The following is a 20,985-nucleotide window of genomic DNA, read 5'->3' on the forward strand; positions in this document are numbered from 1 at the left end:
AGAGGCTCTGTGAAAGAAAATACGTTTTTCGACTCAAGTTTTGCATTAGCCAATAAAGTTCTGCTTTCCTTCCTTTAAGCCACAAAGTTACAGCCTGTGCAACTGAGCACTTTGCTGTCTCCGTAAGTCGGGTGGCACCGTCCGACGCTCAGGTGACCCAGGGGGCCGCACTCCGCAGCCTTCCGAGTTGCGAGGCCACCCTAGGGGAGGAAATGCCGCGGAGCGAACGTGGGACGGGGCCCGCCTGCATCCACGCGCCTGTCAGCGGCGGGGCCCGGAGGCTGCGGAGCGCACGCACAGCGCCCCCGCACGGCCGTCCCAGGTCCAGCCACCGCGCGCCGCGCCTCCCGGGCCACGCGGGCTCCGCAGGGCCCCACGCGCAGCCTTAACCAGGTCAAAACTTCGACCAGCGGCCCCCGTCTCGCCAGGGCCCTGCCTTCGCGCCACTCCCAGAGGGAAGGGAGGCCGCACCCGGAAGGCGGTAGGCGCTCTCGCCCCCGCCGACTTCCGCGCGAGTCCCCAGCAGGACAGGGGTCGCTGGGCGGCCACCGGGTTGGCTCCCGCCCGCGCCGGAAGTCCGCGCGTGCGCGCTAGCCGGCCGGGAGCGCGCGTCCGGCGCGGAGCGGCGGGGGCGGGGCCGCTCGCAGGGTGTCCCCGCCCCCGCCCCCTCCGGCGTTCCGCGGTCGCCGTGACAACCGGAGCAACGGCGGCGGGCAAGCGGGTACCGCGCCGCCTCCCGGCCGCGGCGCCAGGAAGGCAGCCGCCGCCCGGCCTTGCAGCTTTCCCCGCCTCCCGGCCCGCGGGGAGGGACCGACCCGCCCTCCGCCGAGAGTGAGCGGCGCCCGGGCCGCCGTCCGGGCGCGCGCAGCCAGCGGGTGCGACTATGCCAAGATGGTCCTGCAGGCGCGGAACAAGCACCGCGACGCGGCCCCCAAGCCGCCCCAGCCGCCCCGCGCGTCGCCGTCGCCGCTGAGGGGGGCGCCGGGCGCCGGGGATCCCGGGCCCGAGCGCGCGCCCCCGTCCCCCGGGCGCAAGGGCGCCGGGGGCAGGAAGGGGCCCCGCGCCGAGTCCGCCGCGCCGCCCTCCGGGGGCGGCCTCGGGGGGCGCCTGGCCGCCGGGCTGCGCGGGGCGCTGGGCCTGCGGCGCGCGGGGCGCGGCCGGACCTGGACCACGCTCCTGCTAGGTGAGCAGCCCCCGCGCGCGGGCGCCGCCGGACGCGGAACTTTGAGCCGCCGGCCTCCGCTCCTCTCCCGCTTCCCCGCCGCGCAGCCCCGCCCCCGGTCCCGCCAGTTTGCAGCCCTGTCCGACTTTTCTTGGGACGTCCTTGTCTCCTCGCCTCTCCCCCGCTCCCCCCGGGCTCAGGCCGCCTCGCTCCCTCCCCAGCCGCGCTCGGTCTCTGCTTTTTAAAAGATGGCCCGGAGCTCAACAGCTGCCCGGCCTGGCGGCGAACGGACAGGTCTGCGCTAACGAGACTCGGGCGCTGCTGATTGGCGCGCACCGGCCGCCTCGCCGTTATCTCGGCCGCTGCCCGGGAGGGCGCTTTGCTTGGGGTTGAAAGGGATTCGCAGAGCCCAAAGCCAAAGCACCTTCCCTGTCCTAGAAAGTTGCTAAACTTATAATTAAATTCTAGCGTGCCGTTTTCTTTTTGGCCGCAAACACCGCCGGTGGCACTTTATGTGTGAGTCCCCTCGGCAAGTCACTTTCCAGGGCGTTTTGGGCGCCGGAGCCCTAATCCTTCCTACTGACAAGGGGACGCTGGGTGTGGAGGTCTCCACTCCTCTGCCGCTGCCCTGCATCCCCGAGGGGGTGCTGAACAAAATAAAGTTGCAACTATTGCAGGTAGTGGGCCGACGTCAGGTTTCCTTTGTTTCCTGATACGCATTCCGATAGGGCAAGTTGTAGCAGTTTGGATAATAGGCCTAATTTTTTCTAAGTCAGCCTGTAAAATGCTCTAACGCTGCTCTTATATAATGCCACTAACGGGCTTTGGCTACTGAATTATTTAACTATTGGCGATTTATCTCTTCATAGTCTTTCAAATTCCCTTAGGGAACCAAAAGAATTTGGAGTTCAATATAGGCCGAGAACTAGAACCTAGCAAATGAACTTCTCCTGAGATCACTGCCACCACTAGAAGCCACTCAGTTATAAAAACCCAGCGTCATTCCTGTGTGTGTGTGTGTGTGTGTGTGTGTGTGTGTGTGTGTTAATTACTGGGCTCAGAAAGACTGGCCTTGCTGTTGGGGTACCTCTTGTCCTATTGTAGAGCTGCGCGTAGGACAATTCAGGATTCAGTCCTGTGCGTTCCTCCCTTTTTCAGTAGCGAGCTTGCAAACCGTACCGGTGTGCGGGTTAGGTAGGCTTACCTTGGGGAGGCAGCATGCTGCAGCGGATGAGACACTCCAGGTTTTGCTCACCGTGGTGGGGCTTGGTTTAAATTTCAAGTTATTTCCCTTGTGAACCTTTCCTTCTCTGTGACACGGGGTTGTCACCTCCCGACTTCATGGGCATGTCCCGAGGGGCAGAACTAGGGGGTGGGTAATATGTGGAAAGGCACTTGGTGCCTAAAGCATTAACTGGTTTTAAGATGCCGTTATAAAGGCACATGCATAGTAAGTGCGTGCTGGTGACAGAATGAAGGTGCATTTTTCTGGAGTGGCCAATGGGAGCAGGAACGGTTTTACCGTGAAATGTGGAATGGCCTCCCCCTCCAGGAGGTTACAGTAACAAGCCAGAGAATAATAACTGTTGCCCTTTTCGTGTGCCTATTTTCTTGTAATTGCCTTTCCTTTGACTCTTTTTTATACGGGGTGGTTTAGATTTGGATTTAGTGATTCCCATACCTACATCCAGTTTTATGCTAAGTTGACAGGGTGGCACTTGACTGGACTCACCCCTCTGGCCGTCGGAAGGCGGCACAGTGAAGGAATTATCCTGTGTTCTTGGTTTACGCTGGCCACCGGCCACCAGATGTATGGAGGTTAGATGGCCAGACCAAGGTCCAGGGACTTTTTGTCCTTGCTAAGTGTCTGCATAAGGCCACAGGAGAGCTTGAGGAGGGGTTCTGGAGAATGAGGGGACCTGGGATGTTTGGTTCTTTTTCTGGCCCTTTCCCCTCAGATCCTGCAAAGAGGAGCAGAGTGTAGACATTTTGACAGCTGCGCTGTTTCCCCTATTCTTCCCTCTCCCAGATGAGCGAGAGCCGGGCCAACTGTATGGTCTCCAGTATGGGACATCGCTGCGACAAAAATGGCTTCATTGATATTCAGGAAGATGTTCAGGAAGAAGTTTTAACACTTGAGGCTCCTTGATACAAGCACAATTTTTTAAGATTTAGAAACTGACGAGAGGTCCCTAATCCCTTGGCCTTCATATGTGCTAAGCACTGGTGAGGAGCTCACCGGCCACCAAGAGGGCCCTTTCCACCGTCGGGCAGTGTTAAACATTGTTTAAAAACCCACTGTAATAGACATATGTTCCTCTTCCTTGGGGACATGGTTGATGACTTACTTAATGCCAGCAGTTGTAAAGAAGGGGAGGCCGTGGGGAAGTCAGAAGGACCGGGACAATATTTCTCGAAGTTCTTTGACCTCAACCCACAGTAAACAGTACAGGTGACATTAAAATCTGTTCATACTCATGAAATGCTACCCAGTACACACATGTATATGTTTGTTTCCATATGTCAGCGTCCTGGCAGGAAACGTGTAATGAAAGGACTGTTTTCAGAAGTGGGAGTAGGCTTAAGGAGTCCACCGAGGATCAGTGAACAGTGGGCCTGAAGGGGGAGGGGCACCCCAGAGCTGTGCTCTGGGGCAGGGCCACTGAGAGGGGTGGCCCCTAACACTGCCCTGCAGCCCTGTGACCTGCCAGTGCCTCTCCCTGGCTGACCAACTGGAAATGCTGACAAGGGGTCCCACGAAGCGTTCTGTAGGGCCAGCCCCCGGGGCTGGGAACAAAGCGGAGAAGGGCGGAGAATGCCTTTGGAGAGGCAGACAGAGACTCCACACGTGTGCATGTATTTACCTGTAACAGCAGTGCCGTGTAAGAATACCGACCCTCATGGTGTGCGCCGCACTCTGAGTTTTCTGCCTGCCCTTTTGAAACAGGCTGCGGCTAAGCCGTGAAGCTGATTTCATGACCGACTGTTACAGCCCGTACTTTGCAAACACTGCCGTAAAGGAACCGCGTTCTGACCGCACCTGTCTCAGACTAGTCAGGCGCCTGAGCAAAGCATTTAGCTCCTCCGAACCGCAGTTTGTACACGTCGGAAAATGGGAGACCTGGACCAGTCTGGTGGGTCTCAGTCTTAGCCGTGCGCTCGAGTCACCAGGGAACGGGGTCGGTGACATCAGCTCTGACGGTGGGCGGACGGGGGAAGCCTCGGAAGTTTCAGTGTGAAGTCCCGCCTCTCATTAGAAGCAGGCTCCCCGGCCTCCCTGGGCTGCCCTTCCGACTGCAGTAATCCCCTGGAACCGACCGAGTCTCTCATCCCCCTTTTAAATGGCGAAAGCTTCTGCTAACCTCTATTGTGTTCTTGAAACGGGCTCTGAGCTGCCATTTATCATCTGTGGCTGTTACTTTAATTATGGCTGGGAGAAGAATGGCACTTCTTGCACCCATGTCCCTTATCACAAGCAGAAAAGACAGAAGGATGGCCAGAGAGGGCGCAGGAAGTAATGGGAAGGGTGTTTTCCTTTGCAGAAGTGAAGAATGTATGAGTTAAATGTGCAGACAAAGCTTGTGGGTGGCGAAAGACCGTCACGTACGATGCCATTGAAGAAACAGACACCGTGCAGAATGCAACCTGAATATGGGAAAGATAGGCGGTAAAAATTATGGTTTATCCCCTTCCTTCCCATCCCCTGCTGGCTCCCGAGCTCCATGGCCCAGCACCTCCGCTGTCAGCTGGTTCTTGGCTGCCAGGGCTTTGTGACCTCAGCGCCAGGGCATTCAGGGGCAGACAGTTCTTTCTTTGGAGACCTGTCCTGCATATTATGGGATGTGTAGCAGCTTACTTGGCCTCTACCTGTTGGAAGACAGGAGCCCCCTCCCCCCCTCCCCCGAGTGTGACAACCAAAATGTCTCCAGATAGTGGCAGATGTCCCTTGGGAGGCAAAATCACCACATTTAAAGCACTGCTTTTCACCTCCGCAACTTAGAAGAGGCTGGAAGCCCATATCCTCAGAAAGACACGTGGCTTGTCAGGGGCGGAAGGGGGAGGCGGCTGGATGGGGCAGAGGGCTGAGTCTGGGTGTTGGGACCCAGGATGCGTGGGAGGCAGCCAGGCATCTCAGTGCTGACCTGCATCTCTGTCCTGTTTTCTACGCTTACAAGATACCAATCCCTTAGTGCTTCTGACTTTACCCAGTTGTACTTTACCCAAGCCATTAGAACATGATTCTTCCAGGGAAGAGTTTGCTAGTTTTCTTTAGTTACCATTTTAATGATTACTAGTTATCCGAGTTACTAAAAATTACATCTATTTCTAGGTCAAGACCATTATGTGGATGTTTAATTCCATAAAAGGTCGTCTCATTCCATAGGAAAGATCAATCCTGCATGAATAACCTTTCATAATTCAAGAATCATTGAATAGGAATAAACTTAAAAAGTAGAAAAATTATCGCTCTCAGCCTTTTGGTTAAGATCAAATGTAAAAAGTAGAATAATTAGTTTTCAGAGCACACAAATCTACAACTACTGTAACGATTGCTTTTTTTTTTTTTTTTGTTTTGCTTAAATATACTGTTTATTTTCTTAGCATTTTCTCTTTTTTTTTTGAATGCATATTAATTAACAGTTCACATGTCTTCAAGTTTGGGATACGTCCTCATGTTTGACTTTCTTGCCGAAGTAACCTGTTGTCGGGTGTGTTTTCAGCACTGTTACTACACATAGTCAGTGCCTGGGTGGCCCTTTGTAATGATAACTTACAGCAGCAAATGTTAACATGACAGGGTCGTCACCGAAATCGCCCAGAGGTTCCAGTGGGACTCGTGCTGACGCAGGACGCAGGGGCTTGGGTCTGCCGTAGCACCAACGAGGTGTGAAACACAGGTATAAGTCACGTGACCAATTACTTTTGAAAACCTGCCATCTTGACAGATTTTTAAATTGAGAAGACTGTTATCATGGAGAAGAGTGAGGCTTTATTCATGTGTTCATGCCAACCCAAGCTTGCCTGAAGGCCACTGCTCTGCACTGTGTTTTCCTGTTGACGCCCTGGCGGTGATCACTGCTTTTTGGAATACCATCTTTCAGTGCCGAAATTGTCAAAACTCAGAATTTTTTCCACGGTTTAATACTAATCATAAAGTCCTTATGTAACTGGCATAGTGCTACTGTTTTCCACTATGTATAAGATTTTTTAAGACCTTATTTCTCGTCCTTTTCTTATCTTTGATCTCCATGGAAACCATACAAATCCAGCACTTAAAGGTTACCTCCTGCAGTTTCACAGGGGAGGAAACAAAGCAGGCCAGGTGAGCGGCCCGGCATCACCAGTGAGTTCACTGGGGGCAGTCTGGGACTGAAGTTTAGATCTTGGCACATCCGTCAAGTTGTAGGCTCCAGCTCTGCCGTCTAAGGCCACTGCCAGAAGTACATTAACGAGAAGGGGATCTCCTGTGGTCCCAAACCTGAGCATCCTTTCAGGAAGAGCGCTGTTTTGCTGGCTTCTGCTCCTGCGGGGAGTCACTGACCACGTTAGCCTGTGGTTCACCTGCCAGTCCCCATTTTGTCTTTGCAGAACTGTTTTTTGAAAACTTAAGTTCTAAGTTGTTCTTGATTATGTTAGTTGGTTGTTTGACATTGGTATAAAAAGAGTAAAATTGTAAAATCCGTATCGCAGTTTTTTAATCATTTAAAGGCTAAGTAAGATGTTATGGAAGAAACTCAGCTGTCCTTGCTGACGCAGTAAAGAATTACAGATCAGCAAATCTGTTAGCGTGCAATAAGGGTTTATTGGTGGTCCATTCTCATGGAAGAGAACGGGCCTGGTTAAGATGGGGGTGAAAGGCGTAGGCAGAACAGGGTGAGGGCGGCCAAAGACCGGGGTGGCGAGTGCGCCAAGTCCTTTGTTCTGAGGACCTAGGTAGTTGGCGAGATGGGGGTGAAGAAGGTACATATTGAGTGACAGGTAAAAGTGGTGCCAACTTTCCCGGGGGCACGTGACTACCCAGACTTCGGTACGTGTGGGGGTCTGTTAGCCGAATCCTTATCTTGCTCCAGACTCCGTTTGTCCCCCTTGTTGTAGAAGAGACACATGACAGGAGGCAGTAAATTAAAGTTGGGGCCGCTACCCAGGTCCTTTATGGGCCCTTTCTGTAAGCGCTGGGGACTCCCTGGTAAAGCAGGTGGTGACCAGAGGTGGGCAGTTACCCACAGCTGTTGTGCGGGCTTCTTTCTTTGGGCCCCGCGGACCCTTCGCCACCTTTCAGGCCTCGGGAGGAAAGCACAGTTTCAAAGGCTTTCCTTCCCAGGTCGCGGAAAGGATACATAGAACTCCAAGGCCTGCCCTCCTCCCGTGTTAGCGCCGTGGTTCCTGTGTCGTTGGACTGGGGTCAGGACCGCTGAGTCAGTGGGTGAGACAGGTCTGCCCCCTCCTCCCTGCCTTGGGCTGCCATCTATCCCGCCTCCCACTGCGATGTCCCAGGCAGTTGGCAATTTGGGGAGAATCCACAGTCTTAAAATTGGGCCGGTTTCTCCGTTAAGGAACTTAAAATCTCCTGCTGAATACGACGGGCCTGAGCATGTATGGTGTGGGGGGGGGGCCTTTCTCCTCCAGTGAAGACACGCAGCTTGTGCACGGTCCCCGTGAGGTTCACTCAAGTTCTGCAGTTTCACTCTGCTTGCTCAGAAGCATTTATTGAGCCAGCACACATTATTTGGGGCGTATCTTTTATCTGGCTCTTTGTTCTCAAAATACTGAAATGCATTTCAGTTAACAAGGAGAAAGTGACTTTATGAAAATTACTAACACGGGTTACTGTGAGATTTAGAAATATTTGTGCTCACATTACGTGACAATAAGATTTTAAAGGAAGTTAGAATATAGGTCTTTACAAACACATGCATTGGGTAATTATCCTGTTAGGTATTGCCTGCTTTAAAATGTGTATATATAAGTATTCTAAAACTGTGAAATTTTGTATATTTCTTTGTTTAGATGCCTAATTATAATCTGCTGGGGGCTGGTGATACACACTTTCTATGCTCTGTTTTTAAATATTCGCTCTAAAATAAACCTCTGTCCTTGGCTATTAAGTTGTTTCTGAGGACTCCCCTCCTGCATGTCCATGGCCCTCCTGGTGGCTGGGCCCTGGCTCCCCCGTTCTTGGAGCTCTGGGCCCTCTGCTTGGGGGCCTCTGCCGGAAGCCCCTCCTGGCGTTTGCGGTTTGCTGAGGGTGAGCAGACATAGGTGTGCCGTTATCATACACATGAATAATGTGGTAATTAATAAATAATCCTCCGAGAATAAACGCGTGTCCTCACAGCTGTGCACGTACATTTGCCCGCCCATGCGTACAGCGCCGGGCCCTCAGCCACCACTGCCTCATTATCGTCACTGCCACTTCTGTCCCGTACTGTCAGCGTTAGCGATGGGAGCTCTTTGGTCACGTTGCATCTGAGTCGACACCTGGCCTTTTTACTTTTTTATTTGTTTTATAGCTGTCTTCTTTGCTGGCTACTCACCGTGAGTCCCACTTAAGCTGGAGTTGTATCATGAGGCCCCCCCCCGCCCCCCAATCCCACTGTAAGAAACCTGCCCTGATAGGTCATTCCCCATGGGCCTTCTCAGGTTCCTTACAGTGCAGAGACTTCGTGCCGTTGGAGAGCCTGGTGTGCTCTCTCGTTATTTTACGTCCGAAAACTTATCTCAAAGGTTCTATCTCCAAGGGCACAGAGATATTGGCTACTGTCTCTTCAGTGTTCTCGGTTCCTGGGGGAACGGGTTGTACATGTCACAGGCATTTAGACACGTGCTGAATTTGAAGCACTTCTAACTCCCACACAAACCTAGGTGCTAGGAAGGAGGAAGGAGCCGAGCTTGTGGCGGGCATGACTTTTCTGTCCCAGACTGAGGCTTAGAATGTCTGTTCTCTCTATGGCTTCCTGCACAGAAACTGGGCTTTGTTTCATTCTAGATACCATAGGCTAGAAATATTTTTTCACTATATTACTTTTATTGCTATATATACTTATCTTTAGGTAATGGAACCGCTTGGCGCAGTTTCGAATGCTTCGATGTTGTCTTTAGGGGCTTCGGTTTTTTATCTAATGGAGTACATTCTATGGTTTCTCTGACGTGGTGATAGGCACTTAACAGGTCAGCGCCGTGAGTGCCGGGCACAGTGCCAAGCGGTGAAGGTATTGCGAAGAGTTCAACACACGCTCCGCCTCAGGCGCATCCGTCCCAGCCGAGGAAATGCTTGGGTGCGTGGCCAGCTCTTCAGGGGCTGTGATGCAGGTGTTATAGCTGGGGTGGCGGGCAAGCTGCGCGACACGCCGTGCGTGGGTTCCTTTGGCTTCTCAGGCAGGGGCAGAGGCGCAGCATCGGGAAGGCGCGGGTATTTAGGGGGCCGTTGCCCAGCGCAGTCAGTGTGAAGGCTGAGCAGCGGGGCTGGACTGGGACTTGTTCGGCTGGTGTGGTGTGTGGGCTCCCCGGGGCGAGCTGTGGGAAGCCACGGGGCTTTTCAACCAGGGGAGGAGATGCTGGGTCTGTACCTGCAGACCTTGGCCCGGTCTCCAGGGTGAGGGGATGTGGGACAGCCATACTCTCCACTGGTGACTCCTGCCCCTGGAAAGAGACATTTCAACCCTGAGTGGACCCTTGAGAACAGTGAGAAAGTGTTAGTCATACCAGGAAGGGGCTGAATGTAGAACTTGTCAAGATTGACTTGAAAACCTTGCCTAATAGAAAGGGGACATCCTTAACCTCTCTGTCATGTTGTCACTTGAGGGTTAGGGAGGCTAAAACTCTTTCTGTAAGCATGGATTAACCTCAATTCAGGAATAAGTTGTGTTTTTAAAATTTGCAAGTCACTTTGGACTTAGAATACGGTTTTCCATATAAATGTTGTTACTAGGTGAGGTCACCAAATGCTTACCAGTGTGGGAAGGGTGGCAGGAAGAAACCAGGCTTTGGACTTAGAACCCCTGGGTTCCCAGAGCTCTTGGCATTTGCCAGCTGCGTGCCTTTGGAGAAAACCTCTGGAGGCCAGCTTCTGTTACGCAAACGAGGGACCCCCGGGAGTGCCTCGTGACATTTACAGCACATACCAGTTATGCAGTCACGTGTAGGGGCGGGGGATGTGTTGGTGGTCAGGAACACCTGTCGCTGGCTGCAGGTTAGCGCAGAGGGGCACCAGAGAAGCAGCCCACCCTGGCTTCATGCCTTGAGGAGGAAGAAGAGAGGAAGAAGGACTTCAGAGAGCAGAAGACTCAGCTGAGGAATCTCAAAAATGCAGCTGGCAGGCTCTCCTTCCTGGGGTCCTGATGGGGGTGGGCAGGGCTGGAGAGGGACCCAGGCCTTACTTCTGGCAACTTGGGGAGGGGGGAATCCAGAGAGAAGGAGAGAGAGGTAGGGGGCTGGGTGCTGGGCTGAGAAGGAATGAGGTTTAGGAGTCCTTGAGGATTGATCAGAATGGTAGGGAAGAACCCCCTGTCCCCTTTTTTTCTCTGGCCTTGCCCTTCTTGCTGCTGCTGCTGCTGCTGCTGTGGCCAGGCAGTACGGGAGGGCAGGGCACTGGCCTGGTCTGGGTGGGGCTACTGCAGGTCAAGGACAAAGGCCAGGGCTGGCCTTGGGGGCTGCGGCTGGAAGGGGCTGGAAGGAGGGGTATCAGGGAGCAAGAGCTGCTACAGAACCACGGGAACTGCAGCCAGACGCCCCGGTCCCCGATCCTGGTACCCCAGCCCCAGGCAGCCAAGCTCGGGAACCAGGGCTCTAGTTTGCGCTAAGTCGGTGGTGACTATTTGGGGGGGAAGGAAAGACAAACTATTACATGCACGTGTGTGTGTGTGTGTGTGTGCGTGCGCCTGTGTGTGTATCGTCAAAGTATGTTCATCTTTGGTTTATTATATGGGCATGATTTAGGATTATTTCATTTCCCTCCTTAATTATATCAAGTCGTACGCGTTAATTCAGCAAACCCTGGAGTCTGACTGCGTGCCCAGCTGTGTGCTAGAGGAGGGTCTGGTAGCCGTTTCTGCCCTCGGGGAGTTTTGTTTTATTCCGTTCAAACAGGATTCTGATAACAGAAGAGGAGTAATTTTCAGTGAAGAGTCTGCTCCAGGTCCACAACACTGAAAATTGATACAATGTGTCATATAATCCGATACAGAATTTCTTTCACCAGAACGGGGAAGTGTCCAATTTAGTTTGGGAGTGTTGGAAATGTACGTGCTCCCAGCGGAACAGCAGGGCCTTGCGGAGTGCTCACCCCGAGCTGTGGTCTCCGGAGTTAGACCACGATGCTCACCTTCTTTCCTTGGATACCTTTTTGTTACAGACTAGGTTTGGGTAATTTGAAACTTAGTTTTTTGTTCTGATTAAAAAAAAAAAAACAAAAAAAAACTTGCTATATTTACCTCAGTACCTTAGAGTGAAAAAATATAGCATATGTATTAAAATGGAAAGAAATCGATTGTCAGTTTTGTGAGACTCCCAAAAATGTATAAACGGGTTTGATAATCCCTAGAATAAATTTAGAGAAAATCAGTTTTAATCTCTTTTGTAGGCAGGAAAGCAAAAAGAGTTCTTTAGGGGCGTCTTCAGAAGTTTTTCTCGTTTCACGTGTTTATGCTCCCGTCACATGCTCACAGGGCTGTAGGGACTTGTGCCTTCATTTTCAAATGACATAGACACGTAATTTCATTCTGTTTTGAATAAATTAAAGCATAGCTCTATATTTTTATGTAAAAATGGCTTCTATAAAACATACTACCTATACAACAGAAAATTGTAGTGTTTTCCTTTTATCTTTAATATTTAAAAAAAAAAAAGAGGAAAGGAGAATAAGATGCTTGAGAGTAAGGAGCCCTTGGCCTTTGAATCTCCCACGGCCACCCTCTCGCCCCCTGCAAAGGGCCATGCCGGGGTTGCCCCACAACTCCCCCTTCCCTGTTTACCTGCTTTAGTTCCCTGGCCAAGCTGCCACCATTTTCTGGGCCTCCACATGGGATAGCTGTGAGGGTTTATTGGGTTTAGCTCAAGTACGGCACTGAAAAGTTCCTGGCCTCTAACAAGAATCCAGATGTTAGCTGCTTTATTATTGTTACTATGAAATTGAAAGGAACAAAGGAATCCAAACATTGGGCACATTATGAATAGACCCAGAGACTATGAAAGAGTGCCATTCAGATGCCACAGATTGTTTACGCTGGTGCTGCAGAAATTGAATGAATGAAAGGGATTGAAGAAGGCACCCAAGGCCACTCTGTACCTTCCACCCTTCTGAGTCGTGGTACTCTGAGGAAGTAGAGGGATGAAGACCTCGAGAATCCTGTGTGTCACCCCAGAGTTGTGAAGGTCAAAGGCCAGTCTAAAGGCACAGCGTGAGATGCATTGCTGCTAAAATTGTGAAGGTCAAAGGCCAGTCTAAAGGCACAGCGTGAGATGCGTTGCTGCTAAAGTCAGCAGAAGACAGTGTGCCTTCTTTCAGAGAATCACTTTGTATTCTAGAAGTTTATTATTGTCAAGTGGGAAGAAGAAACTAACAGGAAATTATCAAATAGGAGCAACATTATTATTTGTAAAATAATATTGTTTAAAATGGAGAATTGAAGATGATAAACCAAAAAAGACTAAGAGCTAATAATCTAATAAATAAGCCACAAATACATACATTACAAAATAAATACACTTGAAAAATAAATACATTAACGGTAGCTGGTATGTATAATGAAAAAATGATTTTGTGGATATTAACAGAAAAAAATGTTAAATTTACAGGAAGATGTTACAAGAAATATGAATTGACTATTAAAATATGTATTAACTCTACTGGTGGGATTTTTGTCAAGGGCAATTGAAAAGCAAGATGAATAATTGAAGGTATGTATCATGTTTATGGATGTGAACATATGGATTTATATTGTAAACATGTAGATTCTTCCCAACTTAATTTATAAATGAAATCCCAATTATATTCTCAAAAGGATTACCGAAAGATGACAAGTCTCTAGTATGATGAAGGTGGCATTTACTTTCTTGAGGGAAGAATGATTTATTCAGAACATTATCATTAGATCGTTGAGAAAGTAAAGCCCAGATTTTATAATGGCGGGGTAAAATCTTGAATCGAGAAGGAAGCGGATGGCAAGTTTGTCAACAAGAAAGAGAATCAAAATTTCCAAAGGTCAAAGGAGCATATACAAACAATGTCAGATGACAAACCTAGTTAAATATTTGCAGTTTTAATGATCTAGAGAGGAACTTTTTATTTTTTATAATCATTAATATTTCCTAGGCAAACGTATTTTTTTAAAAATATAAAACACTTATAAATGAAATAAGCCAGGTGGTAAAAGACAACTACCACATGATCTCACCTGTAAGTGGAACCTAATGAACAAAACAAACGTGAGCAAAATAGAAGCAGAGACAAGGAAATAAGACACAAACTGACAGTGACCAGCTGGGAGGGGGGAGGGGGGGAACGGGGGAAAGAAGGGGAAGCGCCTGGTCAAGGAGCAAGTGCAAAGGACCCATGGACATGGACCACACGGTGGGGATTGCCTGTAGGGGGGGGGGGCAGTGGGGAGCAGTACGGGGTGGGGGACGGGACTTGGACAACTGTAATTGAATAACAAAATGATATATAAAAGTATAAACACTTCTTTAAGAATAAGGCAGAGGATCTGAGCTGTTTGGTTTTTATTTCTAAGAGTATTTTCATCGTTCAATTCCTTAGTAGTTATTTTATCAGAAGCCCCCAGTAAGATTAACTTTGTGATGTAAGAGCGTTGAATGGTATTTTTTGGGTTCATCTTAATATGTTCTTTGTACTTGGACAGAAAGCAGACTATTGATTCTGCTAAATAACAAGGATTCAACTGAGTAAATTTTAAAGATCTAATTGGCTTTACTGGGTGATTCATGAATTGGGTGGCATCCCATCCAGCAAGTAGAAAGGAACTCCCCTGGGCTATAAAAAAGGACTGGTTCTGACGGGTAATTCCAGGTTGACTGGTTAAAGGTTACATTCCTGGACAAGCTGCAGCTGTAGTTAGGTTAGGCGGTAGGTCTTGGCTTGCCGATGTGGGTCTTAGCACAAGTGACTCCATTTTTGGTCTGTTGGTTTGTTAACAGTTCTCGTAGGCTGGTTTCTATTATTCGCTTGCTTTCTCCATCTTCCTTTTCTTCTTTTCCCTTGCCATCTCTTCTTCTTTACTTATTTCACTTTAAATTTGTTTAAAAATTGTAAAATTTATCATAAAAATTCAGGTATTGCAGCAGTATATAAAAAGGGGCAGTTCCCTAGTTTTCTGGCCCCAGTCCTGTTCCCTGACGTCAGCATATTCTTATCCCAAGTTACCTCTCGTCATTGGTTCTGTTCCTCTCCCAGTTCTGCTTCTGGATGTTTCCATTGGAAGGGACTGTGGACAGTTTTTGGCAAATAAGAGGCCTTCGTGTATTTTGCTGCTAGAGGGAGTGAATGAGAATTGTAGACATATGCTTAATTCCTTTAGAATTCAGCCTACTGGTATTTTAAGCACAGTCTTCGGGTTTCTTTTGAAGAGGCAGTGTTCTTCCACCCCTCACAGTTCAGCATTTACGCGCCCCGAACCTTGCATATCTTTGGAATGGTTTTCTATAAGTTGAAAACATTTCTTTATGTTAACATAGTAATTGAAATTTCTTTTTTCTTCCAGCTGCCTTTGCTGCAGTATTACACTGGTAAGATTGTTTTTCTCTTATGGTTTGTTCTATGCAGATGGTTATAACTTACCATAGTTGTTTCCTATAGCTAGAAGGGAATAATTTCAGTATCATAAGGATGAATGTATATTATCATATGCAACACAGTAGTTTGAAAAAGTAGTTTAATTGAAAAATCAGGGTCAGAATAATGTAATTTTTTAATAAAGAGATTCATTATTGAAGAGGTTATATTTGAGACTGCTTTGCCTAACATTAGGATAGTGTTCATGTTGAGAGGAAGATTAATTTTTTTTAATCTTCTGGATAGAAATATGAATTTCATTAATCAGACATTTCTGAAATGGTAACTCAATGATATTTATAGTTTATAATTTTTTCTGTACTTGGCTTAAAATATTCTGGTTCATTCTGATTTTAAAGTCTAATGTGAATGGGTTTTTTTACAGGGAGAAATTTTAGTGTAAATATAAGACATAGTGAGTGGAAAAACAAATATGGGTACCATCGTAGTCGAGTTTTATTACGAAATGATCTGCAAATTACTAGATAACTTTATTTTGGCTTTTAGTGTTTCTTCCAGAAATATCACTGCAGGCTCCCACACTCGCTTTGTTGCTGTTTTGTTCCTGCAGGAGCCACATAACGCACCTCTTTGAAAACGACCGTCATTTTTCTCACCTGTCGACGCTGGAGAGGGAGATGGCCTTTCGCACTGAAATGGTCAGTGTTCCTGTGGTATTTCATTGTAGTATTTTAGGAATCGAAAAATTTTAAGCTTTTTCTTACGGAAATTTTCAAAGGCGTTCTAAAGTAGATGGAATAGACACGTTCCGTCTCGGCACCCCCAGCTTCCGTCCCGGGGAGACAGCCCTTGCCCTTCACCTGCGCCTCTGCGCGCCCGCCTCTCGGTAGAGGAAGCCTCGGCCATGGCATCGCTGCACCTGTAAGGACGCTTCGTTAACCACCGCGCCTCTGTCCCCCTTGGGAACAGTGAACAGCAGTTGCTTACTCACGTCAAATGTCAATCACTGTTCAAACATCCCGATTGACTTTTTTTTCTTAAGTTGCTGAGTTTTATGTTTGAATCAGGATCCAAACTCTGTTTATAGTTTGCATTTAGTTGGTGTATGTATCTCTGATTTTCCTCTTCAGGCTTTCAAGCTCTAAATTCCTCTTCCCATTTTTGTTTTGTTTTCCTTGCTATTTGTTTTTTGAAGAATCCTGGCCGTTTGTCCTGTAGAATTAGCCACAATAATTCATGTTATTTGTTAGGTTCCACTGTTCCAAGTTTCCCGAAAATTGACAGTTAAGAGTTTCCATAGCTGAAGGTTTGATTTTTTTTTTTTTTATTTTTGGGAGGAATACTTCATAAGCGGTGCTCTGCACCGATTAGACCGTACACAGAGGCGCACCGTTTCTGGCTATCTCGCGCTCTGTGCTGTTAAGATTGAGCGGTGGCTTTAGGCATTGTCCTCAGCAGCCGTCAACCTACATCAGTTATTTTATTGGGGTTCCCAAATGGTGATAATTTATTCTGTTACCTCTTCTGCATTGTTAGCTGTAATTCCTCTGTACAGAACTTCCCCATGACACTTGTTTGTTTCTGAGAGGTACACTTCATACAGGTAAGGTGGGTCAATTCTTGATTCTTTCTAAATATCACTTTTCAGAAAAATGAGTTGGTCCTCTGGCATCTTCTCGTGGTGACCAGTGGGATTCCATCTGTAGGACTCCCGTCATGATCAGATGGACCTTACCCTGTTCCGGAAGCTTAGCTGTCCCTCGGTGGTGGAAGCCCTTGCTGTTGGCCGTGTCCCCGTGACCTCACTGGTGTTCTGTAGCATCCTTCCTTTCCGTGGCTCTGAGACACTTTCACTCCTGACCCGGAACAATCCGGCTTCCCTAGAAGCACTGATTCCTTTCAGTGACCAGTGGTATTTAGAGACCACAGCGTTTGTGCCAGAGATGCTCATTACTGCTAGATTGGCCAGAGTTAGGAAACAAAAATAAATCAATAATTTATCTTCGTATTTTTAAATTCAAATTTAGGATTCCATGGGTTTTATTTATTTTATATTAAATTTGTAACTTTTCTGTTAGCCTGAGAATCTTGAAATTACTTATTTTTTGAGGACTAGCAATGTAAGATTTTAAAAATATGATAAAAATAATATGATTTCTGAAAACAATGTAAGACTTTCATTTCATATTGACTTTAGGACATACAGTATGGATGTACAGTAAAATAATTATATTTTAAAGTTATTGGAAATCCTTTCCCAACTTGGTAGTTAATTTGTTTTAAGAATTTTTTTTTTTTTTAATATTTAGGGATTTAAAATTTTTATAATTAAATAAGATCTTTATATGATTCCAAAAATCAAACCTACAAAACAAGGGTTCAGATAAGCAGTTAAGAGGGGACATTGTTGGCTAGGGAAGAATTTGTGGTTCATATAAACTTAAATTCCGTAGTGAGCCCCTCGCCCTCTTCACAAGGTAGTCTTCTCTGACACGTGCATCGTGTGCGCTGGAGGGTTTTCCTGAGTGAAGTGTGCTGAGTCACATTATTATTATTATTCTTTTTTAATGTGGAAACTATTTTTGAAGCTATTTTGAGCCCAATTGCTTCAGTTAAGAGAAGGATGTACTAAAATATGAAGGCTTTTTTTGTTGCAACCTAAGACTTTATCGGGGGTTAGAACCCTATGAAACTGATTGTAGCTGTTCCTTGTTTGACTGCTTTGTTTTTCCAAAACAGTGTATTAAAAAGAAACAGTGTATTTTACGTTTTTTCTTCAAGCTAATAAGAGGGATAGTAGTTCTGTACTTTTTATTGTAACTATAACATGTGCTTATTTCAGGGATTGTATTATTCCTACTTTAAGACTATTGTGGAGGCACCCTCATTTTTGAACGGAGTGTGGATGATTATGAACGATAAGCTGACCGAATACCCCCTTGTCATTAACACATTAAAAAGATTCAATCTTTACCCTGAGGTAAGTTACTTTTTCAGTTGTGATTTTCTTATTTTTTAAAAAAGTGTTATTTGTGTTAAATGCTAATTCTAAGTCTAAGGCATGATTCAATTACATTTTATTTCTTTTTTAAAAAGAAAATGTATCTTTTCTTAGAAAGGAATATGAAAGAAATGATTAATTTCAAAGGGCTTTAACTGGTTCTGTGGCAACTGTTGTGATTGGCTGGTTTAGAAAACGTGAAAATCACCTGGATGGCGTGCCTGCAGGGACCGCCACAAGTTGTCACTGTGCCTTTCACACGTCATTGGCTGAATACTGTTTCTTTTCTCTCTGGGATGCCACCTGCTGGGCCCAGCCACGAGGAGGAGGCGAGGGAGGAAGGCAGGGGTATCAGTTGGTGACCTGTCTGGGCCTCGCCTGTGTCCTCCCTGCCTTCGTGTGACATGTCCCTAAGGCCTCTCCAGGGCCCAGCTGAGCTGTGCCTTCCTCAGTGGGACCCCCCTTCACGGAGCGGGTGGTCACTAGTGACGCGCACTCCCGTGTCCCCTGCTTAGCGTGACCCGGCTGCGGGACAGCACAAGCCTGACGCCGCGGCCGCCTCGGTCTCTGCGGGGGCCGTCGGTCATTGCCCAGTGAGTGGGAGGAGCTGGACTTCCAGACCAGTGAGGGAGCCCGACTGACTAATGAGGAGACAGAGACCAATCAATAACCCCCACGATTCTTCGCTGAGTCCTTTCCGTGACCACGTACACCAACAATGGGGTCCCGCAGGAGAAATGGGACCCCATGACACCGCTTCTCTCCATAAATGCCTTTTGTCTTTTATGACTGTTTGTTACTATTTTCCTGGGTCATCTCTTCCTCCAGTGTCCCTTTAATGGCTGTGGGTGCAGTGTACCATTGTGTATTTAGTTCATCATTTATGAACATTCTGCTTGTTTTCAGCCCTTTAAAACATTCTGGCACTGCAGAGGGCGTCTTCCAATGCCGTCTTTGCACGTGTCCTTGTCTTGTTACACTGTGACGGTTGGTGTGGACTGTCTAGTTCAGTAGGATGGATGCTTGAATGGCTGTGGCGGCTCTCGCCAAGACGCTCTCCAGACAGGTTACACTCACTGCGATTCCCACTCGCGGTGTTTTCGAAAACACCTGTTTCCCTGAATCCTTGCTAATTTGATTAATCCTTTGCTCTGTGTGTGTGTATGAATTTATCAAAAAACGCGTTTTCACTTTTAAAAATGCATTTCATGCCCTTCGCCTATTCCCGTTGAAATTGTGTAAGAGCTCATTTGTTATGCGGAGGCTGCCGATACACTTTTCCCAGCGCTTTGTTTGCCTTTGCGCTTTGTGTATGATGTGTAAGTATTGTTTTCTGTGCAGAAGTATCGTATCTGTGAATTTTTTTAATTGAGGATTTTTCTTTCATGTGTGTAAAATATCTTCATTCTTTTTAATTGTGATAATGATGTTTTCAGTATTTACGTCTTTTATTTCCCTGGGATTTGTTCCGGTGCAGTGTAGGGTCGGAAGCAACTGTGTTTCAAGGCGGTCCTCTGGAGCCTGACGCTTGGATGTGTGGTCCGTCTTCTGCACCTTCATGGTCACAGACAACATGAGTGTGCGCTTATGCTTGCCTTCGCTTCTGACTTCGTGTTTTGTGTTTCCTGAGGTTGAGGTCGGGCCGCAGACTTCGAGGCTGGGATTTTTTGCAGGACATGTAGGGAGGGGGCTGGGGTGTGTGTGTGTGTGTGTGCGCCCTTGGGGTCAGAGCCCGAGAGGGAAGAAGGACGCAGGATGAGGCGGCAGGAGTCGTGAGGCTGTGATGTGGTCACAGCTGTGGCCTCAGCCAGCCCGGAGCTCGGCGCGGGGAGGGCTCTGCAGCTGTCCTGCCTCAAGGCAGGGGCCCTGGGACTAGTCACTCAGAGGGTGCGCTGTTCCTGGGTCGTGAGGGTGGCCTTTAGTAAGCTGACCCGTTAGCAGAGGGCAGCTACCCCCTTCCAACTGCCGGGGCGTGAGGGCTTCAGCCTGACGGGGGATGGTGGCAGCTCACCACCTCCTCGAGGGTTACCCGCTCTGCCGGCCTGTTCTGGTGCCACTGCCCACTGTTTTCATCGTAAGTGATGCATGTTGTGCGTCAGGGGAGTCTCTGCAGTTGTGTCCTTGTCGTTGTTCTTCTGGGTCACAGTCCTAGGCAGCCACTCGGGGTTCTGATGAGTATTGTTTTATGTTTAAGAATTAATTTGAGGGAGAATTCACATCTGGAAAAGTTAGACCCGTTCAGGAAGACATAGTATCTTTCTAATGGTTCAGCTCTTCTTTTATGTTCCTTGGTGGAGGTTCATAGCTTTTGAAAGCAGCAATCTTGCATGTCTCCAAGTCTCTGGCTGTGTTTTACTCTTGCCCGGGGGCGAGCCCTGAGAACTGACCGGTGCAGGGCCTGTATTGGGGACTGCGAGGCTCACCTGCTTCGGTTTCAGAGGTGCCAGGTGGTGGTACTGGAGGGCACATGTTGATAATGATCAAGTGTCTTAAAAATATTCCAGTAATGAGACTGTTGAGGATAATGTCTTTTCTCACATTTTCTCTATTTTTTCAAAATCAGGTCATCTTAGCCAGCTGGTATCGAATTTATACCAAAATAATGGACTTGATTGGCATTCAAACGAAGATCTGTTGGACGGTTACCAGAGGAGAGGGGCTCAGTCCGATCGAAAGCTGCGAAGGTGCGTGTCTCTCTGCGGTCTTGCCCGGCAGTGTGGTCGGGGCACGGGCCGGGGTCGTGTCCGCCTCAGGCCACAGCCGGACTGGGATCGCTGGGAGCCCGGCGTTGCCTGGGGGCCGCCACTCTACCCTCTGGCTCCTGGGCTGCAGTGCCTATGGCGACTAGGGGGTGGGGCTCGGGTGGGACTGTCCCCTGGGGCACCTCTGCGTCCCCTTTCCCTGTGGCTCCCCGTGGCTGGGGCTTTTGTCCAGCAGGTGCCTCAGGGCGGCCAGACTTTTCCTGCGGCAGCTCAGTTCCCGTGGAGGCTGCGTGGCCTCGGGACTTGGCCTCGGAGGGCACGTAGTGTGGCTTCTGCACTCTGTATGTAGTAGTTGTCACGGCCCCAGCCAGAC

The 20,985-nt window shown here is 48.3% G+C and overlaps 1 protein-coding gene across 1 annotated transcript in view; it reads left to right on the plus strand.

Annotated features, from left to right (window-relative positions):
- The first annotated feature begins 811 nt into the window (after positions 1–811).
- Positions 812–20,985, plus strand: part of DPY19L1 (dpy-19 like C-mannosyltransferase 1) — a 67,391-nt gene continuing 47,217 nt past the window's right edge. Inside the window, exons 1-5 of the mRNA XM_090287030.1 lie at positions 812–1,183; positions 14,878–14,902; positions 15,520–15,607; positions 17,752–17,889; positions 20,474–20,594. Of these exons, the coding sequence (XP_090143156.1) occupies positions 892–1,183; positions 14,878–14,902; positions 15,520–15,607; positions 17,752–17,889; positions 20,474–20,594 (664 nt within the window). The 5' untranslated portion in view covers positions 812–891. The remainder of the gene's footprint in view (positions 1,184–14,877; positions 14,903–15,519; positions 15,608–17,751; positions 17,890–20,473; positions 20,595–20,985) is intronic.

Source organism: Furipterus horrens, unplaced genomic scaffold, assembly GCF_987537825.1.
Source record: "Furipterus horrens unplaced genomic scaffold, mFurHor1.1.pri manual_scaffold_9, whole genome shotgun sequence".
Lineage (NCBI taxonomy): Eukaryota > Metazoa > Chordata > Mammalia > Chiroptera > Furipteridae > Furipterus > Furipterus horrens.